Source organism: Cibotium barometz, chromosome 21 (genome assembly GCF_041138505.1).
Source record: "Cibotium barometz isolate CiBa-2024 chromosome 21, ASM4113850v1, whole genome shotgun sequence".
In the NCBI taxonomy this organism is placed as follows: domain Eukaryota; kingdom Viridiplantae; phylum Streptophyta; class Polypodiopsida; order Cyatheales; family Cibotiaceae; genus Cibotium; species Cibotium barometz.
Window position 1 is genome coordinate 20,519,546 of NC_141066.1, and position 24,712 is coordinate 20,544,257.

The following is a 24,712-nucleotide window of genomic DNA, read 5'->3' on the forward strand; positions in this document are numbered from 1 at the left end:
GCTCCGGTCCATATGACACGATCCTAGTCACACACGGGTGACACACAACTGGCTCCCGTCTATGTGACACAAAGTAATTGGCTCTTTTCACATGAGACACCGGCCTGGCCTCATGTGAACATGGCACAAATCTGGCAGCTCTATGGACTGACAGTCCTATAGAAGTGGCACCAAAAATGGAGATGGACCAAATGGGCGACCAAATTGTGACACCCCTCCTGCTACCACATAACACTTTAACAAATCCAACACAGCTAAATTTGCAGCCTCACTCTGACCATCCGTTTGTGGGTGATAGGCCGATGAGAAGTCAAGCTTAGTGCCCATGTCAAATAAGAGCCTTCCAAAAGAGGCTTGTAGTCCTAGGATCTCTATCCCCAATGATGGACTTTGGCATACCATGATGCTTAAATATCTGAGCAAGAAAAAGCTTCACCATACGATCGGCTTTAATGGTTTTCTTGACTGGCAAGAAGTGAGTCTGCTTGCTAAACCTGTCCACAATGGTCCAAATAGCATCATTCCCTTGCGGGGATCTAGGCAAGTCCATAATAAAACCCTTAGTAATGCTTTTCCATGGCTGCGAGGGAATAGACAAAGGCTGAAGCAAGGGTTTTGCCTATCAAATTTCACCTTTTGGAAAGTGATACATGCGCGTACATAAGCCTCAATGTCTTTACGCATGTTTGGCCACAAGAAATATCTCTCTATCATGCGTGTCATAGGTAAAATACCTCTATAACCAGCATAAGGTGGAGCATGACATTCCTCCATAACCTTTGGATGCATATACTTCACCACACATAAATAATTATCCTTCATGAGATAATCCTCTTTGATCACATAAGAGACATATATGTGACCAGCCATCAAATCAGCCCAAATATGGCAAAAATCAACATCCAAATGGTACAAATCACACATGGCAGTCAAGTCCCCATGTGAGGCCATTGAAACGACAGCTACATATGGCCTCCTGGACAAGGCATCTGCCACTACATTCTTCTTTCCTAGAGTGTGTACAATCTGAAAATGGAACATGGAAAGGAAATTTGCCATTCTCATTTGCTTCTCCGAGAGCTTTGTTTGAGATAGAAAGTACCTCAAACTTTGGTGATCGGTTTTGACTATAAATTCAGCCCCAAGAAGATAATGCCTCCGTATTTTCAAGAGCTCTTTCTCATAAATGTCCATATGGATCTCTGCATCATGCAATCTACGGCTCTCATAGGCCAATGCATGACCCTCTTGATTTAGGACAGCCCCTATGCAATTCCCACAAGCATCACATTCCACCGTGAATGGCTTTTGCAAGTCCGGAATGATCAACACAGGCCCACATATGATAGCATCCTTGAGCTGGTAAAAGGCATCCTGCTCATCTTGGGTCCATTTGAAAGTGGCTTTCTTCTTTGTAAGCTCATGTAATGGCAAGGCAATCTTGGCAAAATGCCTTATGAACCTCCTGTAATATGAGCAGAATCCAAGAAAGCTACGGACCTCATGCACATTATGTAACTTTGGCGAATTCCGAATGGTTTCGACCTTCAGGATCCATTCTCACATCCTCCTTGGATACAATGTGCCCCAAATAGTGTATCTCTGAGAGAAAGAACTCACTCTTCTTGGCATTTATGAAGAATTTATGCTTTTGCAACTCTTCAAACACTGTGGCCAAGTGAATCCTATGCTCTTGCTCATTCTTGGAGAAAACCAAGATGCCACCAAAGAATACACTTGTGAATTTATGGTGGGCTTGAAAGATCCTGTCCATCATACGGTTTAATATTAACGGGACATTGGTAAGGCCAAAAGACATCACCAAAAACTCATACAACCCAAAAGCTGTCCTGAATGCCATCTTATGGACATCCTGGGGTACCACACGAATCTGGTGATAACCACTCTTCAAATCGATGCGGCTAAAACAAGCCGAACCATCAAGTTTATCCAAGATGTCATCTATGCGTGAAATCGAAAACCGATTCTTGATGGTGAGCTTGTTTAGAGCTTGGTAATCCACGCACATAAGGAATGATCCATCTTTCTTTTGCACAAGAAGCACGGGAGAGAAAAAAGGTGAGGAGCTTGGCTGAACCAAAACCTTCTCCAAAAGCTCATTAACCTGCTTCATGATTTCCTCTTGTTGTGCAGCACTCACACAGTATGCGGATTTGTTAGGTGGAGAACTACCTGGCACAAGATCTATGCAATGATCCTCGGGCCTCTCAGGAGGTAGCTCTCTTGGCAATGCATCGGCAAAACAATCTCTATATGCATTAAGAAAATTCAGCCTATCTTGAGTCAATACATCCACATTCACATTGCTTTGTTCAACCTTATCAGAACAAAAAACAAGTACGCGGAAATACTATTTTTCATTGCCTTATTCATCTGGATGTGTGATACAACTGGGATGGAATCCCCCTCTTTGCCAACATTAATGACATGCATGCGGCCTCTATGCATAAAAGTGATCCTGTTTGTTTTGTACTCTTTGCGGGACTCAAGCCTATGATGTCATGGCTTACCAAGCAATACATCAAGTCCATTCAACCTTTGTATTTATAAGATTATGAGTTCACATTCATTAAACCGTTGGCAATGGGTAAGAATAAGTGTGGGTGCCCCAAGTCTTGTGTAAATTAAAAAAACTTGCCATGAAGATTAAACACATGTAAGTATGCTGGATGGAGGCCACATAGAGGAAGGCATGGAGGAAAGATGGAAACGATTCTTGGCCAGCTCTCCGCTCTCTCTGTATCTTTCCCAAGAACTAGCACGCGTAGAAGAAAAAAGGTGACAACTTTTTTTCGAACATTGTGTGGCGGTACCTGACTCTTTCTCTCATTCGCTACAGCCTATATCCGACTCTTCATTTCATTCGTTGCTGACTGTAGCCGACTCTTCCTGTTGTCTGTACCCGACTAATTCCCTCATCCGGTGGTGGTATCTGCTACAAAAATTGTGTACCTGTACTAAACAGCCTATACCCAATTCAATCTTCTCTCACCCGATGGACAGTGAAAGCCTTCAAATCTCTCTCTTCTTCCACACGATGGCCTGTACTTGATTCAAACCAGCCTATAGGCAGATCCATACAGCCCCACGTGGATTGGCAATTACTCATACAATAAAAACAGGTTTATCTATTTTTGTCTACAACGAATATTAAGCAAGTCAAGTTTCTTCACCCTAGTTTTGCAGAGCTTTTCTTGTAAAAGTGTTCAATTACTCTTTCTTCCTACCAATGGAACTCTTGAGGATGCAAGAGTCAGCATGCTAGAAGACGGGACAAAAGACCGGGATTGAAGCTAGGAGTGTTTCTCTAGGAGAACCGGCTATTTTGTCACCGTGGTTGAGCACTTTGCTAGGCGTTAGTATAGGAGTGCCTGTTCGTGCACGGTCGCAGAACACCAGTTTCGTGCAAGTGTTCAGCCCAGGAAAGGTGAGGATTGCCCGAGATTGGTCTTCATCAACGGAATTCTTCACCGACACATACACTATTTTGGTATTTGTTTTCATTCCATTTTTTTGGAGAATCTGGCTCTCAAGCCCGTGAAACGTGTAATCATCAAATACTCCAAAAAATACATTTTGTATTGAGGGGGGGGTTGGCCCTTTCCGGCCCCAGTGATGATGTAAAGTTGTGTATTGTCATTTTCAGATTTGTGGATACTTATGTTTTTCATTAATTATCAAGGTTAAGTAATCTAAGTTTGTGCATTTGTTTTCCAATTGTGGTTGGTCTTTCGGGGGGAGCAGTTGCAGGTACTCACGTGCCTCTAATAGCTGGTCGCATGGTACGCATACTCAAGCAATCATGAAAGCCGGTCACACCTTTCCAACGCATACAATGTCTTCACAGGTAGCACGCCCTTGCTTTTACCACTAGGAACACCTTCCAAGTAGAGCACCAAGATCACATAAACCAGTTCCGGACTGTAGAGACGGCTTAGACCAGCTTTCATCCACCTGAATCAGCTCTGTACAGTAGGTACAGGACTGAAATCAACAATTCAATCCACATGTGTGAAAAACATGCCGACTAGACACCTTTGGAACAGCCCATACAGCCTGTATGGCTGTCTTTATAGTACGACCAGCAGATTTCCACGATCCCGGCACAAGAAGTTAATGACCAGTGGGTGCCCAGGGATGTAGGAGAAGCAGTTGAAGACAGATATGTGCATAGGAGAGATGGCCATACATTTATGCAGGAGGGATGAACAAAAACGATGCAGCCCCTTCTCCCACTTGTGTTGTGGACCAGATTAGCAAGTCAACTTTCTAAATCTGGTGAATTCCTTGCATATTCATCTAAAGCAAATATCTCATCCTTTGTTTGAAGGATGGGTGGCAACACCACCTTGCCATTTCATCAAATCAAGCACAGCTGAATTTACAATCTCGCTTGAGGTCTCTATCACCCACAATCGATTTGGACATTTCATGATGCTTAAAAATTTGAGCTAATAGGGCTTGATATTCTTTTGCACACGGATGAAATGCGCTTGCTTTCTAAACTTGTCCACAACAATCCATATCCGTTATAGCATCCTAGGTAAATCCATAATGAAGTCCATTGATATGCTTTCCCACGGGTGATTTGGAACCAACGATTTCGAACCAGCAAAGACTGAAGAAAACCTAACATCTTATGCTTGTCAAAATTAACCTTCTGGCATACTATACATGCACACATATTGCTTCAATATCCATGTGCATATCAAAAGAAATACCTTTCCAATGCCTAGGTTGTAGCCAAAATCCCTCAATGACTAGCATAAGGGATATATTAGGCGTCCTCAATCCCATCCAAAAATCACCTCATTCTTTCATCATTCAACACTGAAACAAAGCATGGCCAGCCTAGGAGAGGAATTTCAGCCAACATAAGCAGCCCACAAGCCACATGTGTGAAAAGCGATGGCATAAATGTCATTTTCAGCAAGTCATGGACATTTATCATCAACAGGCTGACAGTATGTATGCAAATCGACTTGAGCTGGGTGACCATATATAAGGCGCCCCTCAGTCCCATCCAAAAATCATCTCATTATTTCATCATTCAGTGGCGAAACAAAACAGCTAACTTAAAGGCCTTTCTGCATGTTACACAATCATCCTGGTTGCATGCTACAACCCTTGTTGTTGTGGCTATCCAAATGAAGAATTCACACCTTAGCTTTGCATAGGACGGTTGGAAGGAAATCTGAAATTGCCCCTTCCACAACCATCCTCCTCTTCCTCTTGATCACCAATCCCACACAGCTCACCACACCCCTCTTTGAGGCTGGTCAAGAAAGACGCCCTCGTATCTTGCTCTTTCATCTCCAAGTTGTGAATCTTTTCCTTCACGTAAAGCAACCTAGTTGTGTTTGTTGCTTCATATATGCTGCAGAAGGTTTCCCATGCCTCAAGGGGGAGTCGGCAATGCTCATGTGTGGAATGATATGATCTTGGATCGACATGCTAATCATACACAATGCACTTTGGGCTCTCCATTCATACTCCTATGCTTTTTGTTGAAGTTCAGTCTCACTTGCAATCAGCTTTGCTCTTCAGGTGTCAGCTCCCCATCATCAATAGATGATCCTTCTTTGACTTCACTTGTCTTCCTTCTATAGGTCTTCCGGATGGGCATATGAGATCTTTTCTCCATCCCCGTTGTGATCTCCCATAAGTGCGTTAAGACCAGCATATTTTTCATCTTGAATTTCCATATTTGGTCATTTTTGACATCCAACTTGCTACTGCAGGAAACACTAATGCATCCATCTTCTCACCCATCTTCGCGGGTGTACTCACAGGAACAATAGAGCAAGGTGAGTACCTTACTAGGAGTGTATCTGAGAAGGGCCATAGAGTCTCGCCATACTTAATGCCAATAAGGACGGGACACATAAAGACCCATGCGCCTATTGATATGCGCTTGCTCTTGCAAGGTTCTCTTTTGTTATTTCCAATCTCTATGCTCCGGGATTGTGCTCTGACAGCTTGTAACTAGGGGAGAGGACTCTTGTTATTACCCTAGCTATGTTGGCGTCCCACGCCGGGGTGCTAGACTGGAAATCGGTGCGTGAAAACCCTTTTCCCTTTACTGTTATGCATAAAATGGCTCAAAACTTGCTCTCTATTTCGTTTTGCAGGTTTGCACCTCTTGATGGCTGAATAATAAAACACTACATTCAAACCTAATAATGTCCATAAGTCACTAATGTCCATACAATGAAACGATAATGAAGATGTTCTAGACAGCCTATATATCATCACGAAGCTCTTGACGAGTGCTTCTAATTTGATTAAACACGTTACTTCGACGAATCTGAATGCGTTTTATCCAAATTTAAGCCCTAGAAGATTCTATTCCAGAGATCCGGATGACACGGCAGGTATTCCAGCTAACGTTCCTTGTCATTGCGAGCGACACCCTATTCGATCAGGGTATGAATAAATCCCCGTGTCTGTGTGCTCGTTTGGGCACGAAGTGAATTCGTTAGCCGTAGACACCGATAGTTGGTTGAGCCTCGAAGTGCAGTCCCGAAGGGCAGTCCCAACTGCCGTAGACATCGATAGTTGGTTGAGTCCCGAAGGGTTGGCAGATGAGTCACTCCCGGGATTACTGTTCCTCATAGGTGATCAGCAAATCTAATCATTATTTCCATCACCTAGTAGGCAAAGAGCTACCTGGATCACATCAGTACGGTGCTCCTCAAGCCTCTCAAGTGGCAACTCACTTGGCAATGCATCCGCAAAACAATCTTTGTAACCACGCAAAAAGCTAATCCTATCTTGGTCAAATTTGTACACATAAACATTTGCATGTTCCACATTATCACGAATATAAACCAAGTACACGTTGAATTTTTCATTGTTTTGTTATTTTGGATTTGATTTGCAATAGGTATGGTACTTCTAGTAGTACTCACATTAATAGAGTGCTTGTGGCCTCTATGCACAAAAGTTACTTTCATGTTCTTATAATCTTTCTTAGGCTCCACACGAGTGTGCCATGGCATTCCCAACAATACATCACATCATGTCAGAGCTATCAAAAATCTCTCATGATCCAAATACCCCTATATGTGTATGCCGAGTTTACCAATTCATATCAGAGCTATCAAAAAGCTCTCATGACCCAAATACTCCTACATGTGTATGCCAAGTTTGCCACTTCAAAGGTGTAACATTCACCTCCTTGCCCTCAAAGGCAGCATTTGCATTCCCATATCCCGTACATCAACTCAATGGCAACAGCCATTTGTACAAAGATAAAGTTATCTATGGAGGCATCATCAATCAAAAACAACATGGGATGATGCTTCAATTTCCCCCATGCTTTACGTATCACTCTATTATTAGGCAGCTATTACCTTGCACATCAGTGCCACATTTACATTTGGTTTATCCACATTTGCATCAATATTCTTTAGATTTTTTGGACATTTTGCATACAAGTGGTCTTTGCTACCACATTTAAAACATTTTCCCTCTCACTTGTATGCATCCTTTTGATGTTTGGAGAGCCCATAAGTATTGTGTGTATCCCCCCGGCTTCTTTGAAGAGGCATCCTCTAAACCCTTGGCATCTTTGGGTACACTTTTAGGTGGCTGTCCAACCTTTTTCTCGTCATAACCAGCCCTCTGTTTTGCATTATATTGACCTATAAATAGCTCATCCGCATTCCGTTTCATGTGTAAATTCTATGCCATTATGGTAGAATGTGTAAGCTGCTATATGATTTGATTCAGGTACACCTCCAATCCCTGTTGGATGATGGGATGGATGCCCAATTCTCTTCTTCCCCTCCATAATATGCACAAATGGGGTAACCTTGAGAAAAGTCTTCCAATACTTTACAATCTAAGTGGAAACCAAATCTCCCTCATCTTGGGACAGGCTACAGCCAATCCCACTCTATCCATACATCTTTCTTGAAACTAGGTGGCAAGAATTGAGCATAAAATTGAATTTTAAATTCTTGGGACAGCCAATCCCACTCTATCCGTACATATTTCTCAAAACTACGCGGCAAGAATTGAGCATAAAATTGAATTTTATATTCAGCCCAATTCTTGTTAGCATTTTCATCCATAATCTTGGCTAGCCACCAATCACTAGCCATGTCCTTCAAATGCATGCCCGCATGGCGTAACTTGGGCTTCTCTGAGAAGTCATCGTTACAAAAAGCTATCTCAAATTACTTGACAAAAGAAAGAGTTTTAGTTGTGTCAAGCTTACCATGAAAGTTCTCAAATTTGGCATCCTTGTCACCAGATTTGATCTCTTTAGCCGCCTTCTTGCAATGAGAATCATTACGCTCCTTGTCTTCATCTCTATTCTGTGGAGGAGATAAAGAAGCATGAATCATCTTCCCTCTATCTCCAGACACACTCACCAACCCAACCGTGGACGACTCATGAGCATGCTGTCCCTAAGAGGAGACATGGTGAGGAGTAGCCGTATCTCCGTGGGCTGCCATTCGGAATGCCAGATTCCCATTCGAATCTCTAACCACATCCCCACGATTTACCAAGTACGCAACAGCTGATTACCTTGGCTTTTCAACACCCATCTCTGCGGCAATAGCTTCAAAAGTGGCATCCTCCACCGAAGCAAAGTCTTCATATGCAGCACCACCTTGCTTCTACCACGTGCGACCACCTTCCAAGTACTCCTGCATGCACTACCAGGATCACATAAACCAGTCCCAAGCTGTATAGACAGCTTAGTCCAGATTTCATCCACCTCAAATCAGCTCCGTGCAGCAGGTATAGGACTGAAATCAGTAACTCAGTACACGTGTGTGAAGTACACACCACCCACACATCTGAAACAGCCCATACAGAATGTACAGCTATCTGTACAGTACAACCAGCAGATTTCAGCAATCCCAGCAGCAGAAGTTGACAACCAGCAATGTTCAAGGATGTAAGAGAAGCAACTGAATACAGCTATGTGCATAGGAGAGCTGGCAATACAATTCTGCAGAAGGCATGAGCAAAAATGATGATGCATTGCAACCCCTTCTCCTACCTGAAAAACCCAAAAGAAACACCACATTCATCCCAAACAAGTCAACCACACGCATCCACAGGGTACTCAAGCAGCTCCGGTCCCATGGACATGCACGTGCATTGAATACCAGGCAGTGTCCATGCTAAAAAAACAGTTTCACACGAACAAAAACAATGTCCAAGCAATATGTAACCATGCACATGCAATTGTTGTCTTGGAAAATCTCCCCTCATATCATCGTGTACACCAAGTTCCATATTTGGTCATCGTCATGCACGGTGCTTTCACAACAGTATCTTACTGGAAGCCGTTCATGTAGGGACCACTGCCACTGTGGAGTCACCCAAGCATGTCTTTAGACTCTTCATGGATGCCATCCATGAAATCCATGCACATGTCCAAGTCATAGTTTCATGGAAGCCATCCATTAAACCTTAATCCAGTTTAGCATGTAATAATCTAGGAAATTGGTGACAACAAACCCCTCCCACTTGCAATAATTTTGAGATAGACTGATGTCTAAAATGATATCTCTAGAAGAAGAGCTGAGGACATTTTGGGATGCAGCCACTACATCACAATCGTCAAACAAAGGACAGACAGCACAATCCCCAAACTTTTGGGCCACAAATATTAAAGGAAGCACCTGTGGATATAGGAATATCATGGAGGTTCTATTGAAACAGGTGACCACCATGAAAACATCCTCAGGAAAGCACCAGGAGAGAGTTGTCAACACCGTACCAGAAGAGCAAGTGGGGAGGCTTGTGAGTGAGGATTTTTGCATAAGGATTCATATGAGGTCGTTTGAGACATGGAGGAAGTGTCTCTTCCCAAGGTATCGTTGGTTTTGACTGCCGGCAAACCAAGAGAGATTAGACAATCTGTACCAATTGCTTGTGGCGCTTGGCTACACAAGGAGATCTTTGCTTGTCTTGTCATGCAAGCCAGGGGAAAGGAACCACAATCTGTACCAATTGTCCTCGAGGAGCTCTTCTCTTTGTATTGTCATGCAAGAGAGGAGAGAAGAACCACATCATAGACTATGTAGCACACTAGCACCATGGATGATGCTTCTTGCATCTCGTAACTCGAAAGCAAGAAGCTGATCGTGTGTAATTCAAACTGCAAGAGTGCTGCATGGATGAATACATTGCTGGTAAGTAAACGTAACTTCTGTACTTTGTTTTCACCCAAATCTTTGCTCAACTGCAATGCCCTTTTGGGGTAGGTTCTTCATTCTTGTGTCATTGCACAACTGACCTCCCGTGTCCACATCTGCAAATGCTGGGCTCACCGTGACGGCCATCACCTCCATAGTTAGAATCCCTTCCTCTCTTACCGGTTTGTTTACTTGTATACCTAGATGAATCCAGGAACATGCCCAAATTCACCTTTTAGGAACGTGCATGTTATATACTCATGGCAGTCAACCCACAAGACTACATAACTATCAACTCCATTATGCATAGTATGGACTAGATACTATGACATCCCCACTAACGCCATCAGTGCTCCATAGTGGGTGTAGAACTCTGTATCAAGATATGCTCTCACACACGCACTCCACACACACACACACACACACACATAAGAGCATATATTCACACAAAGGCCTTCATACTGAGTTTTTGTCAAACCTCCAGTGATGCAGGGCAGACTCAACCATAATGAAGCCTAGCACCAAGGGAAGTAGCAAATAGAAAGAATTAGTACAGCAAATAGAAAGAATTGCCAGTTTGTTTAATTGTAATCTGAAGACACCCTGACTGACTAATCTGAAGACACCCTGACTGACTAATTCCTTTGATAGTAACATGGTTTATTCCAGCACATGCATCTTCAACACAGACCTGGCAAGAAATGGGCAATTAAGTGATATATGGCTACAGCATGGAAGATCCAAGTTGGTAAAGGTGAATTTATCCACACACCTTGATGACTGATGAACAAGCACAAAAAGTAAATTCCTGGTCTCCCAACTTGGTTGAAGCACCGTACACATTAACGTTAGAATTTGTGCACCCAGAGGGCTTTGTCACCACTCAGCAAATGGACTATTTCCACCATAGATGCTTTTCCAGCCTAAAATGGCCCATAGTTTAGACAATTATTGCATGCCTTAATTCATGCACCTAGCATTTTGTTGGACTAATACGAGGGGGTGAGTGATTGAATTAGACACCAATATGAGTTTTTAATAGCTAGCACACAGCAACATGCTTGCAGGTGAGAACGAGGTGGAGCTCCAGCTTCCCCCCTGCGCACCTGTCCTAGCCCCCTACTTGTGCCCTTCGGCTAGCCCTCTGCCTCCCCTCATGTGTGCTGCCACCTCCACGCAGCCCCAGCCTTCTTTCGCCTGTACAAGCTCCTCCCTCTGCTCATCGCGCAGCCTCCCCCCCCCCCCCCCCCCCCCCCCCCCCAAGTCACATGGGACGCGAAACGGGGACGGGGAACGGGGACGGAAAAGATTGAGAATGGCCATTCCCTGTGACTATAGAGTGACATGAGACGGGAATGGGAACGGGAAGATGCTGCCATCCCCAACGTTCCCAAGTCTAAAAATGTCCATTCCCTGTGACTATGTCCCCCCCTCCTTCACCTGTGCAAGCCCCCCCCCCCCCCCCCCCCCTCCTCCCCCGGCCTTCTCTCTTTCGTCTCCACCTCCCCGCGTATAGCTGCAGCACCCTAGCCTCCACTGGCAACCCATCTAGCTGTGTGCCCTCGCCCGGCCCCTCCTTATCCTCTCCATTCTCCCCAAGTGCTTATAGATCTCGGGGTTTTTCTCTAGCTACAGCAAGTTTCGGCATCTTTTGGTCTTGAAACCTCATAAGGACTCCATGGCAGCCGCTCCGTCATCCTTGACCGAGGCCATCATCCCTTGCCTATCCTTTTCTAAAGAAGATCTCCAGCTAGTCGCTATGACAGTCACCTCGTTGGAGGCCTCCACCCTAGTATGAAAGATTATGGGTAGCCGACCAGTGCGCAAATAGTTCAGGGATCTATTCAGGCAAGCCTTCTCATTGCACCTAGAAACGAGCTCGATGCAGTGAAGTCATCAAACGCACCCTCACCCCGCCAACAAAGTCCATCCAGAGCATCATCTGGCTCGATATCATTCATACCCTCCGTGGTCAATGGGGGCAACTTCAGGGTGGCTCAAACCACATGCTGAAGCGCCGAGAGGGCCTTCATGAGGATCTAGCGTCATGGTCTCTTTCTCACTCTGACAGCGGTGGCAAGCCCACATGGCACTATAGACCACCTATGTGGTTGTTTCTCCCTCTCCCCATTGTATGAGATAGCCTTCTCCTAGAGTGGCCAGCCATAGGAGAAGAGCATCCTCCCCTTTTATGCATCGTGACTCTCGTTTCCCATTTGAGGACGAGTTTGTATGTAGCCATTTTGGTTGTTTTCTCGGTAGTTAATAGAAGGATCTTTTCCCCCGGAAAAAAAAAAAAACATGCTTGCAAGTGAGAGCAATATTGTCTTTGTCTTCACTTTTAGCTAGGCTACCTAATACATGAGACTTAACAAGAGGCTCAGTAATGGGTTCCCAATGCCTCAAAGAGCATTGCCATAGAGAGAATGCTTTGAATTTATTTTAATTTTATCATCTTTGCACAAAAGCTAAGCTGCCACTATCCTAGAGAGTGCAGCTTCAATGAATTGTAACCCAAAATGTGAAACCTGTAGGAGAGATTGTTTATGATGTGTGTACCTGATCAAATAGAAAGCCTCCAAACCCATTCAAGATGTTGTTCAGCACATCCAAGGCAAACACATCTGGGTCTGCAATAGTAGTCCCAAACTCACCCATTCGCACAAACCTTGGAACAAATCAAGATAGGGCAAGTTGGTTTCTGTTCTCTATTAATTCTGTCATGCTAGTATAAAAGGCAAAAAATGAACATTATGATTTCTCTGTAATTTAGCGCAGATAAGAGAAGTTACTAAAAGATGAGCAGCAGGTGGATTCTTGTACCCTTGATTCAAACCAGGTTTGTTGACAATATAGACATGTGGTTCAAGGTAGCTGATACCAAGCTCCAACTGTGACACAGAGTTCATTTCTCTGTCCTGGAATGGTGTCTTGTCTGCGTCCGGACTAGCATTCCAGCTGGCCAGAGTGCCCAAAATAATATCTTTCACCGTCTCTTTGTCAAAGTCTCCCCAGATTCCAAGGACCGATGATGTTGGACTGGATGTAAACCAAAAATCCAAATTAATAACTACCACTTTACATTCTCACACTCATCAAGCCCTTGTTTTTATCTTACTAAACATTAATACATTAAAATGCTATTGAGAAAATTTCATGCCATGAACTGATTGCACACATGAAAAGGAGATTCCCACTTTCCTGATAAACACAAAGTTGAACTTCATACTACAAAACATTGATTACAAAAATGTGAAATCTAATGATTGTACATTGCACTTTCCACCATCCTTTCTTTCAGTTACTTCCTTGCACACAGGTCAGGGAAGGAGTCCCCAAAAAAACACCACAGACTAGTCTATCCTTTTTGTTGCATGTGTTTTTTTAATTTCTTCTAGTCTTTTCCATGGCTCAATATTACATGGAACCATTGTACTTCTTTTGGGCTCATAGACCCACTGGGTCTTTTGAAGACAATAATATAACTTTCTTTCTTTCATTCTTTCTATGCATACGTTTACGTTTGCATGTGTTTGGTGCTCTAGATGCAGGTTGATTTGGGATACCTAATGATGGTGTTTTACAAAGCACACGGGACCTCCTCCTACGGTAGTGCAAGAGGAGAGAAATCAGGTTTGGTGGACAATCGGGAAGTCTTGATGCCAGACAATTGACAAAGCTAGAGCTGTTTGGACTATATTTGGATCAAAGGCTTTAATTAGCCAATTTCTCACACTTTTGGATGTGCATTACTTCACAAATATATATATGATGTAATACAATCCATCTTAGACTCAAAAATCAATTAGAACTCCAAAATTTAGGCCTTAATAAAAATTCTAAGGTATTTAGCTATCTCAAAAAAAATTAACTTTGAGGATTTTTATAGCTAATTAAACAATCATATACTAGGGTCAAATCTTGCACACATGTTTTGTACAATGTTATGCTTTGCTCGTGCATTTTGTGAGAGCGAATCACATATACACCTATCCTTTTAGACACTTTGTGAGAGCGAATCACATATACACCTATCCTTTTAGACACTTTGTTTTAGACAAAGTTTTACAAATTTTAAACCATATTCATTACTATAGAATAAGAGACTATTGCATGAATTGTTAAACATCTCATACGGCTTTAAGTGGAATATCTAGTCATTTTATATAATAATAACCACTGTTTTCATAAGTTTCTCACTAAATGATCCAAATATAAGCAAGAGTTATTATATGTTGTTTTGTCATCAATGCAGTTTTGAAAGTCGAGACCATCACCTTACTTTCTAACTAAATTAAAATATTTAGATATGTATTCTTGACCGATTACTTTAGTGAAGACATTGATTTATTAGTATAACTAAAGTAAATCACCATTTAAGCTCACACTATTGTCGTATTTTGGGTGTCAAAGACTTGATAAGTAAAAAGAGATTTTTATTTTTTTTTCCATGAAAAGAATCTTTCATTAGTTATAAAAAAGCCCAATGGACTACAAACCCTCTCCTGCTCCTAAGAAGGCAGAGCAGAGACCAATCAAGGCAGCTAGCGAGACTCTCCCTAGGTGCAAAAAAGTACAAATAAACTGAGAGGCTATATCATACAATAGGAGGGGGGAAAAGCCAAACAGGTGGCCTGTAGTGCCAGCGAGGGATACCCGCGTGTACGGTATAGAAGGGGCCGCTGCGCCAAGTGGTGTGAAAGGCCTGGCGCCGCAAGATCGCCTCATCCGAGTCGCCCCGGATGCGGTCATACTGTCCTCGCAGGGTGTGGATCAACTCTTGCCAAATCCCCCGAACAGTCTCTGCTGGTGGCTCCAGTCTCCCCTCAAAGGCCCTGAAACACTGGGCTCTCCAGGGTGAACCAGATGATGAGGCTGCTGAGGAGCTCCCATCATAGATCCCTCTCCTGTGTCCAGCCGGCGGAAGAGAAATCCGGTGAAGGAACAAGGCGAGGCTCGCCCCTAATGAATCTGATGGCCTGGCTGTCCTACTCCGTCTCATATCCCAGACCAGGCCCTGACGAAGTCGACCAAGCAACGGCACCCCACGTATACATGCCCTCTGGAGAGAGGGAGGCCAGAATGCGCAGCATCCGCAGCCAAATCTGTTGCGCCTGTGGACAGTCCCATAGGCAGTGTCTTTGTGTCTCCAAAGGGTGGCCGCATCGGACGCAGGCCGCCGGAAGACCACTGTAGACAAGCCAGGTGCCAACTGCAGAGCCCCTGTGGGCGACCAGCCACTGGAAAGTCGAGATCCTGCATGCCTGTCGACTAGCCTAGAGCCTGGTTCAAAAAATCCTCTAGGAACTCCTAGGAGAGTCCCTGTAGCCGCCAATGCTCCGATGCAACTAGAGAGACCATCCTCCTCGCAGTCAAAATATGACTCCCCAACCGAACAGTGTACTGGAAAAAGGTGATCTCTGTGGCCTCGGGGGATGCATAAGGATCATGCCACTCGTACTCGCCAGGGTCCCACTGGAGCCGGGCCAAGGGGTGCGCAGCATATGCCCATATGCGCCAATTCAGAGTCCACATCTGTAGGGTCTGGATCAATATGCCACTTCCGAGAAGCGGCGGCCACTACCCGTATCCTCTGAAAGATGCACTCTGCAACCAAAGGCGACTCCTCCTCCACACTCTGAAGTCTGCCCTCATCTTGTATCTCATAGTAGAGGCATCTACCATCCTCAGTGCAAGCTCTAACAGCAATCAGGATCTCCAACTGTGTAAAGGCTCCCTTCCACCATGGGGCCGCTGGCTCGAAAGGCGTGAAACCACTCCTCAGTGAGTGCCTCCTGGATGTCATCCCTCATAATCAGCCCCCCTCCGAAGTGACTCAGCCTCTCCGCCTAGATCTCCTCCGCAAAAGGCCTGCCAATCTCCAAAATTGCATGCTAGGCCTGCCGCCAATGGTCCCCAGGCTAGACGAGGCCGAGAACCCAGCATATGACCCTGCTCTGCGCGTACCGCGGGGCTCCAGATGAGCGGCTGTCTGGCTCGCTCCTCCTCACAAGTGGGAGGTCTCTGAGAAAGCCCCGGTCTCAGCAACTCCCAAGCTCGCAGGATACTCAAGGCAAATCTGTCCTCCCATCCTCTACTGAGGCCTGTCCTCCTCATCTCTGTAAAGATCCACCGTATCTCTGGTGCCCAAGTGTCCCCTGCTGGGGGAGCTCTAGCCTACAGCCGCTGAAAAAGAAGCTCCTTCTAAGGCTCAGCACCTGGAAGCAGCCCCCGAACAATAAGCTTCCCCAACAAGGCTCTACTCTGATCAACTGGATCTATAATGCCCAAGCCCCCTTGGGCCAGTGGAAGAGTAAAAACTGCCCAAGCAACCTTAGCCCGGGCCGGCTGACCATCCCACCTAGACCAAAGAAAGTTCCTGATCAGCCTCTGTACCTGGCTGATGCAAGAGCTCGAGAAAATCCAACAAGACCTGATATACCACATAGTCGCTAAAAGCACCTGATTTGTCACCACCACCCTCCCAGCCAAGGAAAGCCGAGCTGTACTCCAATATAGAAGCTTCTTCCGAATGCTCAGAAGAAGCGGGGCGATCTGCTGCTCAAGTGACAAATCAAGTCCAATCTGGCATCCCAGATACCGCACTGCTGTGCCAGGAGGAATCCATCTAAAACCCGGGTTTGGGCTCCATGCCGGAGCGGGAGCGCTACTGATCCAAAAAGCCACTGTCTTGCGCCAATTGATCAATGCTCCCGAAGCCACACCAAAAACCTGTAGAGACTGCTCTGCCCTGTGTAGATTGGCCTCCTTGCCATGCAAAAACAATCCCGTGTCATCAGCAAACTTAGAATCAAGCAAGTCCTCACCCCGGACTGGAAGGTGGAGTCCTCTCAAGACAACCTCCTCTGCTGTCAGATACATGCTCATAGCCTCTGCAAAGAAAAGAAAAAGGAACGGAGCGAGAGGGCATCCCTGACGGACTGATCTGGTCAGCTCAAAACTCGGCCCCCGTCCTCCTGCCATCAACACCTGGCTATGAGCTGTGGAATATAGAGCCGCCACTCCTCGAATCCAATCTGGCTCAAAACCCAGGCGAAGCATAGTGCCCTCCAGAAAACCCCAATTGACTCTATCGTATGCCTTCTCAAAATCGAGAAGCATAACGACCAAGTCCTCGCCGAGGAACCCAGCTCGGGCCGTCACCTCCCAGAAGGTGAAGATGTTGTCAAGGATACTGCGCTCCTTGACAAAGCCTGTCTGCGTAGCATGAATCAAATCCCCAAGGAAGGGTTGGATCCTCAAACTCAAGGCCTTGGCTAGGACCTTGCAAACAGTATTGAGGATCGTAATAGGCCTCCACTACCGAATATCATCTGACACATTCCCTCCCCCTTGGGGATAAGAAAGATCAAGCCCTCTGAAAAACTCTGTGGCATCACCCCAGTGTCCAAAACATGCTGAAAACCCCTGCAGAGGCCTCGCCCCAAAAGGTCCCAATAGCGCATAAAAAAGGCAGGCGTCAAACCGTCCTCCCTAGGGCAACTATGACGCGGGAGGACCCTCAAAGCCTCAACAAGCTCATCCTCTGAAAGAGACTCACCCAAAGCTGTGCACATACGATCTGTGACCCTCCTCTGCACATGGGTCCACACAGTCTGTCTGCAAGCATCACGTGCCTCCGTGGCTGGTTCCGCTGAAAGCAGGTCTCTGTAGAACTCAGTGGCAATAGCTCTAATCTCCTCGGGCTTAGTGGCTAACGATCAGCTGGCGTACTCTTGCTCAAGCATGGCGGGGTCCGATGATCTCAAAAAACTCCCCAGTCACTCTATCACCAAGCTCAGTCCACTGAGAGGCCTGGGGATGATAGTAAAACTCGTGTCTCTGCTCCTCTGCCTCTCGAACCTCCTGACATGCCTGGCTCAGCTGGGACGCCACCCACTCACATGTGGGCTACTGCTCCTGAAGGCGCTAGAGCGAAGCAAGGCTACGTCTCAAGCAACGCTCCCGCTCTTGTGTCTCTCCTAGCCATGTCAAGGCTGTAGCGTACAAAAAAGAGCTGCGCTCGATGAGCCCCTGGGCACACTGGCCTGCTGCATCAAAGTCAAAGCTCTGGCTATCCTGCCATATCCTCTCAATGTCCTCAAAAAGGCTGGGGTCTGTAAGTATCCTCTCTGGGATCCTCAACTGCAAGCTGGTCTCCCGTGTCCTCTCCTCAAGAGTGAAAATAACTGGTGCATGGTCTGAGAAAGAGGTGCCAACGAGAATGCCAACGGAGCCACCACGCTCCCCGACCCTGTCGCCCACATAGAAGCGATCAATCCGTGATAAATTAGTCCCTCCCTGCCGGTGATCCGACCAAGAAAAACTAAGACTGTCTTGAGAACGGGAGAAAGCCTCATGCTGCCATGCATCAGTAATCCGCAGTGTCATACAAAATCGCTCCCAAGCTGCAAGCTCCGTGCCGTGCACTGTAACATGACTGCCTCCCACCCTATTCGGCCGGGTTCTCAAGCATGTTGAAGTCTCCCCCAACACACCAATGTGCGGCCTCGGGCAATGCATCTCTAACAAGGGTCCACAACTCTGCTCTGGCACTAGCATGATTGGGCGCATAGACATTGAGCACACCAATGTGCTCATCGTGCATCCTCAGAATTACATACTGCGCTCTACAGCACAATGACCCCGCGATCCACAATGGCCTGCCGCCATGCATCCGCAATGGCCATACATACTCCTCCCTACCCTCCAAGGAGCCAAAACCCACACACCAGAAATTGTCCCATCTACCAGGCATCACCGAACCATATCTCCGAATCCTGCTCTCACTCAAATGGTGCTCCTGCATCATCAAAATATCAATACTGCCCCCAACCAGGCATCTCTCAAGCTCCTGCCTCAAGCAACCACGATAACGTACATAGTGTGCGCCGCCAAGGCCCTGTACATTCCATGAGGTGATCCTCATGGATGACCTGCTGAGGTGGAGGCTGTCTGAGCCATACGGCAGGCCTTCACAAGCGGCTTGGATGGAGAGTAATCCCCATCCGAGCGACTATGAATCTGCCCACCCAGTGTGCTACAAGAGTCTCGGACCAGGCGCAAGTGGCTGTGTCCCATAGCAACTGCCTCCCGCTCGGAGAAAGAATCCTGATGTATGTATACATAGCCAGGGTCTCGCGCTAGGTCTGCCACTATGCGAACCACCAAGTGTCGATTCCTGGAGGCATCCGCACTCCCGTATCAAAGAAATGTGCCAACTCCCAGAGTCGGCCTACCATGTCTGTAATCTCCAAATCGCTCACATGGTAAGAAAACTCAACTGCTTGTGTCTGCAAAATACTAATAGCAAGATCCAGAGTCCACTCCCGGTCGCTAGTGCGGCAAAGAGGGAAGGAGAAGGCCACCGCTGAATCAAGTGCCTCCTCCCCTCGAGCCGGCAGTATCACCACATGAACTCTGATAGGTGCTGGCTCATGGGGGCCCTCCGCTCCAAATAGGCGTGTAAAGGAGTAGTCGAAAGCCTCCGAGCGCTGTCTAGTGTCGAGACTACTCAGCCGACTGCGGATAGAGGATATCCGTGAAGCACGAATCGGAATGGTAGGTCTCCTCTGCGGTACACGAGCAAGGTCGGTGCTCAGTGCCTGCCGGACTGTAGGTGAGCGCCACGGCACTGCCAGTGCCTCCCGGGGGAGCTGAGGCGAGCGGAGGGGGGGGAGAAGGGGGTGGGGAAGGAGACGCTGAAAATGCGGGAGCAGGAACAGGAGGAGGCGAGGGTGGAAGCGAGGCGGGAGGGGGGGATGGGGGAGGGGGAGGGGGGAGGGAGGGGTGAAGGTGAAGGTGAAGGGGGGGGCGCTGGCATCTCCTGATCCTCAGTCTGCGCTGGGGTCTCCTCCTGGAGGGGAGCAAAGCTGTTCCTCACTGGAACCCAATGATGCTGAGGCTGTGTCTGCTGCTGCATCGGTCTCGGGGCATGCTGCTGTGGCTGTCTCCCTCTACGGCGCCCCTGTCCAGGCTGCCAATCAGAGGTCTCTGTGGGCTGAGCAAGTGTCCCGGAGGCTGCCTGCCAAGCCGCATCTGTGGACGGGCCATCGGAGGTCTGCTGCTGCGGTGAAGGTCGGGGTCTCCTGTGAGGGCAGGCTCTGGCCAAGTGGCCGACCTGCCTGCATATAAAACACTAGTTCGGGAGCCCCGAAACTCCACTCTCTGATCGATCCACCCCCCCCCCCCTCCCCCCCCATCCTAGGTAACTGAATGACCTTCGGAAGGGAGGAGATGTCAGGAACCAAAACTCTGACCGAAGGCAGGCCCGCTGCTCTAGCCACCACTGAAGCTGCTGTGGGGCCAATCTCAAGCACCGAGCCCACCAATGATCCTATCCTGGAGAGGAGCGGAAGGTACTCGCGGCGAAGTCCAGGCAAGCAAACTGTGACATGGAATAGGCGCTCTCCCTGTTCGGCCGCTGCTAGGTCGAAACCATGCTATCAATGTCTGAAGAAGGCCCGAGCGCCCCTGATGTCAAGGGGACTCATGGCTAGGACCTGGGCCACGCTCTGGGCTGTCTCAAACTCAATCTGGTAATGGCCGAAGCCCAGTAACTGAACGTACAGGATCTTGCCCACATCTGCAAAGAAGGCGGGCCTGGAGAAGATCCCCGATCTCCCCTCTGTTGGGGCGGGTGCCAACTATACGGCAGATGGTGGAATGTGCCTGGAGGCGTTCCACCTCTACGGCGAGGCTCGCTTCCTCTTCTGGCGAAAGAGAAAGCCTGATGGGGGTATCCTCAGGGGCGGGCGAGGGGGCTGCGAAAGAGTCCCTCTGAGGTGGGGCGGGAGGGGCCTCCATCAGAGTCTGAAGCTGCGTCGAGGGCGAAGCGGGACAGGGGGAAGCGCAGAGCGGGGAGGGAAAGACCGAAAGCAAGGGGGGGAGGGGCGGATGACAGAGCGGGGGGAGGCGAGGGGGAGCAGGGAGGAAGCGGCAGCGGAAGGGCGCGAGAGGGAGGCGGGAAGGGCGCGAGGGGGGGAGGGCGGGGAAAGGGCGAGGGCAGGCGGGCAGGCGGGCGCGAAGGGGGGCAGGAGCAGGCGGGCGTGAAAGGGGGCAGGCGGGCACGAAAGGGGCAGGCGGGCGCGCGGGGGGGGGGGGGGGGGGGGGGGGGGGGGCAAGCGGACGCGAGAGGGGGGGGCAGGCGGACAGGGAGCGGGACGCGGACGGGGGCGAAAGGGGGGGGCAAACGGGTGCGAAAGGGGGCGGGGGGGCAGGCGAGCGCGAAAGGGGGGGCAGACGGGTGCAAAAGGGGGGCGGGCACGGTAGGGGGGAGGGGGGGACAACAGCACGAGCAGGCGGGACGAAGGCGCGAGCAGGGGAGGGGGAGGCGAGAGCTTCAGCGAGCGCGAGTTTGAGTAAAAAGAGATTCTAAGAAAGAAATTTAATTAAATTAATTATCAATGCAATATCTCTTTTGAGCATGAAAAATTTCTCTCTCATCTCTTATATACTATGTAAGGCTTAGGAGAAATTTATAATGAGTCAAGATCATTTATTTCTTACATGTAGAAACGTACTTTATAAATTCATAACCTGTTTGGATTATAATGCTGGATATACCTCCACTTATGATGATTTATTAATTATATATACCTAGATGAATCCAGGAACATGTCCAAATTCACCTTTTAGGAACGTGCATGTTATATACTTATGATAGTCAACCCACAAGTCCATTATGCATAGTATGGACTCCGTTATGCATAGTACGGACTAGATACTACGACATCCCCACTAACGTCATCAGTGCCCAATGGTGGGTGTAGAACATTCATAAATTTTTATCATTTTAATAAATTTCTAAGGTTTGCCACATTCGTGAAAATATACCTTAGAAGAGGAATGCTAAAATACCACCCCCATTTACAAGATATGAATCTTTTAGCAACCCCTAAAAAGATATATTCATGCCCTGATCAGCTACCAAACTAGTGTTAACAACCCAATGAGATCCAAAAGGATCCTCACCAGATTGGTGCACCCCCATAGCCTCTCCACCTAACCCAAAGTGGGAACTTTCTTTTCGTGGCATAATGTCCCCTCAGTCAACTTTGCCATGCAAGGGGGATTTCCCCAGATGACCTTTTCAGTCGGAGAACATGGTCGCTTGCTACCTAGCCACTCCACCTTTGACGAGGACTACCCCTCCCCCCCACAGCAAGTGAGGGTGCTAGGCTTCCACAAGTGCCCATGGCATATTGATCCCTCTCCTCTCAAAATTATGGACGACCCTTCATGGTTTCTCTGGCTTTTGCCTTTTGTTCTTAGATTTCATATTCATGAAGTGCTTTCAGCCCAGAAACATGTCAAAATCGTGCTAAACTTCAATGGGATCCCGGCAAGTGGTCTTGGCATGGCTCCCATAGCATGTCGGAGGCACCCGACATCCCATGTTTCCAAAACAATGCCAACTAGGACGTAGCATATTACTATAGGAGCTTGACAGCACTCTCACGGCATTCTCTTGGTGGCACTCACATAGCATATCTCAAGGCTTCCTTTTGGACTTTTGGAGGTGATTATGGGGGTGGAAGATGATCTTCGTCCTATGTATCCTAGCCCACAGTATCCTCGCAATCAGCACTTGAATGGCTATCAATGTCCGACACTGTGCAGCCGTTTTGCGGGGCCTCACAAAAACTCAACGGCATTCCCTTCACTCCCCTTCAAGATTACCTCAGTTGTTTTTACAGCCATAGTCACATGAAAACCCATTCTATCTCTACAAAACACAAAACAGACGAAGCGATACGAAACACTCTCAACCGAAATGCCATTTCGCCCAAATTTGAGATTTTTAAAGACTTGATTTTTTTTTAAAACCCCATTCTTCTCTTCTTCTTCTTCCCCCTCACTTTCTTCTCTCTATAAAATTGACTTCTTGGTCAATTTCACCTACTTTCACACCCTATTGTTGAAATTTCTTACAAGTATTCCAATAGATCTCAAATTTCTCACTTTTCCCCAATTTATAAATCCCAATTTCATAATTTCAGCCTTAATGGTCAATACCCCGTTTTGCCCATATTCGATCAATTTCACATAATTAAAATTTCCTTCAAGTGTTGCACTAGCTCTTCTTTCTTTCAATTTATAAATTCCAATTTCATACTTCAACTGCAATTGCCTAATTTCACAACCAATCGTTAAAATTTCCTACTTTCCCACAATTTATAAATCCCCAATTCATACTTCAACCTCAATTGCACCTAATTCCACAACCAATCGTTAAAATTTCCTACTTTTTCCCAATTTCATACCTTCAACCTCAATCACATCTAATTTCACGCCCACTTGTTGAAATTTCCTTGATTTCCCACGAAGATGCACTTCTACAGAGATCACTTCCTCACACTCACTGAGGATGGATTCATCCAACAACCGGGCTACTTGAGTGTTCACATGTCCCATACCATCCAGATTGCGATTGGCCAGATACAGGTTTCATCCCACCGCCTCAGAGTGGAGACAAGTAGAGCTGAGTGCATCTTTAGAACCGGGAAGCTCATACGGAGACCCAGAGAGGAGAGGATCTGCCGCTTATGCCACACAGAGGTTGAGACGGATGAGCATTACATATGCTGCTGCCCAGTATACTATGAGATCCGCGGGAGGTTTCACTGTCTATTTCATGAGGGATTTGGTCCACTCTCCAGGATCATTAACTTCCAGGACCAGCGTTGCCTAGGCCTCTTCCTACTTGAGCTCTGCAGACACAGGGACACCTTGAGAGAGCTTCAGCCCCAGCCACCCCGCCCCCTCCCTCACGAACCAACCATCACTAGTTTCTTCCGGACCCAGGAGGTGGAGGACACCGACATAGTGGATCTTGTGGTCCCTCCACAAGCTGCTCTGGACCTACCTCGCCCGAGAGGAGTTACCTTGGACCGAGCCTCTGCACTCCTGCGAGCCCGACGCCCTCGGCCCCCCCGTCGGCCACGATCACCTCATCAGCTCCAGATCCAGGACATGCTCCACCACCATTGAGCTACCTTTCCACACGTGACATAGCTGAGGGAGACTTCTCGGCCATACTCATTAGCCCCATGCTTGATATTTTGGAGAGTGGTATACCATCTACTTGGAGCTGATGTTTCTCTCATGTTTCTATGTTCTTAGTATTCCATGATGAGTTTTCATGGACAGTTTTGTATCACCCCAATGAGATAGCTATGTTTATGTTTTCTTTTTGTTTTATTTTCCATTCCATGATAAGATATGCCATGGACATTATTGTATCACTTTGGTCTCACAGGCCCATTGGGTATTTAGTAGGCGCTTAATATATCTTTCTTTCTTTCTTTCTTTCTTTCTCTTTTGTCCATAGAGACGAAACGAAATGAAACAGAGCGCATCGAAACGACAAAACAACGTAATAGTCAAAACGTTTCTTGCGACTATGTTTACAGCCCAATGGCCAGCCCATTTGTGGGGCAAAGGACCACGGAGGGGTACCCATGCACAAGTGCCTAGACTAGTGGGGGGCCATGTGTGAAACACTTGCATAAAGGTATTTTCACCAT

General features: G+C 47.0%; 1 protein-coding gene across 2 annotated transcripts in view; it reads right to left on the reverse strand.

Annotated features, from left to right (window-relative positions):
* The window catches only part of LOC147626938 (uncharacterized), a 104,723-nt gene that overhangs the window by 51,825 nt on the left and 28,186 nt on the right, over nucleotides 1-24,712 (reverse strand). For both annotated transcript variants that reach the window (XM_086815491.1, XM_086815490.1), the window contains exons 11-12: nucleotides 13,008-13,223; nucleotides 12,744-12,852 (exon numbers count right to left, since the gene is read on the reverse strand). In XM_086815491.1, the coding sequence (XP_086671617.1) occupies nucleotides 12,744-12,852; nucleotides 13,008-13,223 (325 nt within the window). The remainder of the gene's footprint in view (nucleotides 1-12,743; nucleotides 12,853-13,007; nucleotides 13,224-24,712) is intronic.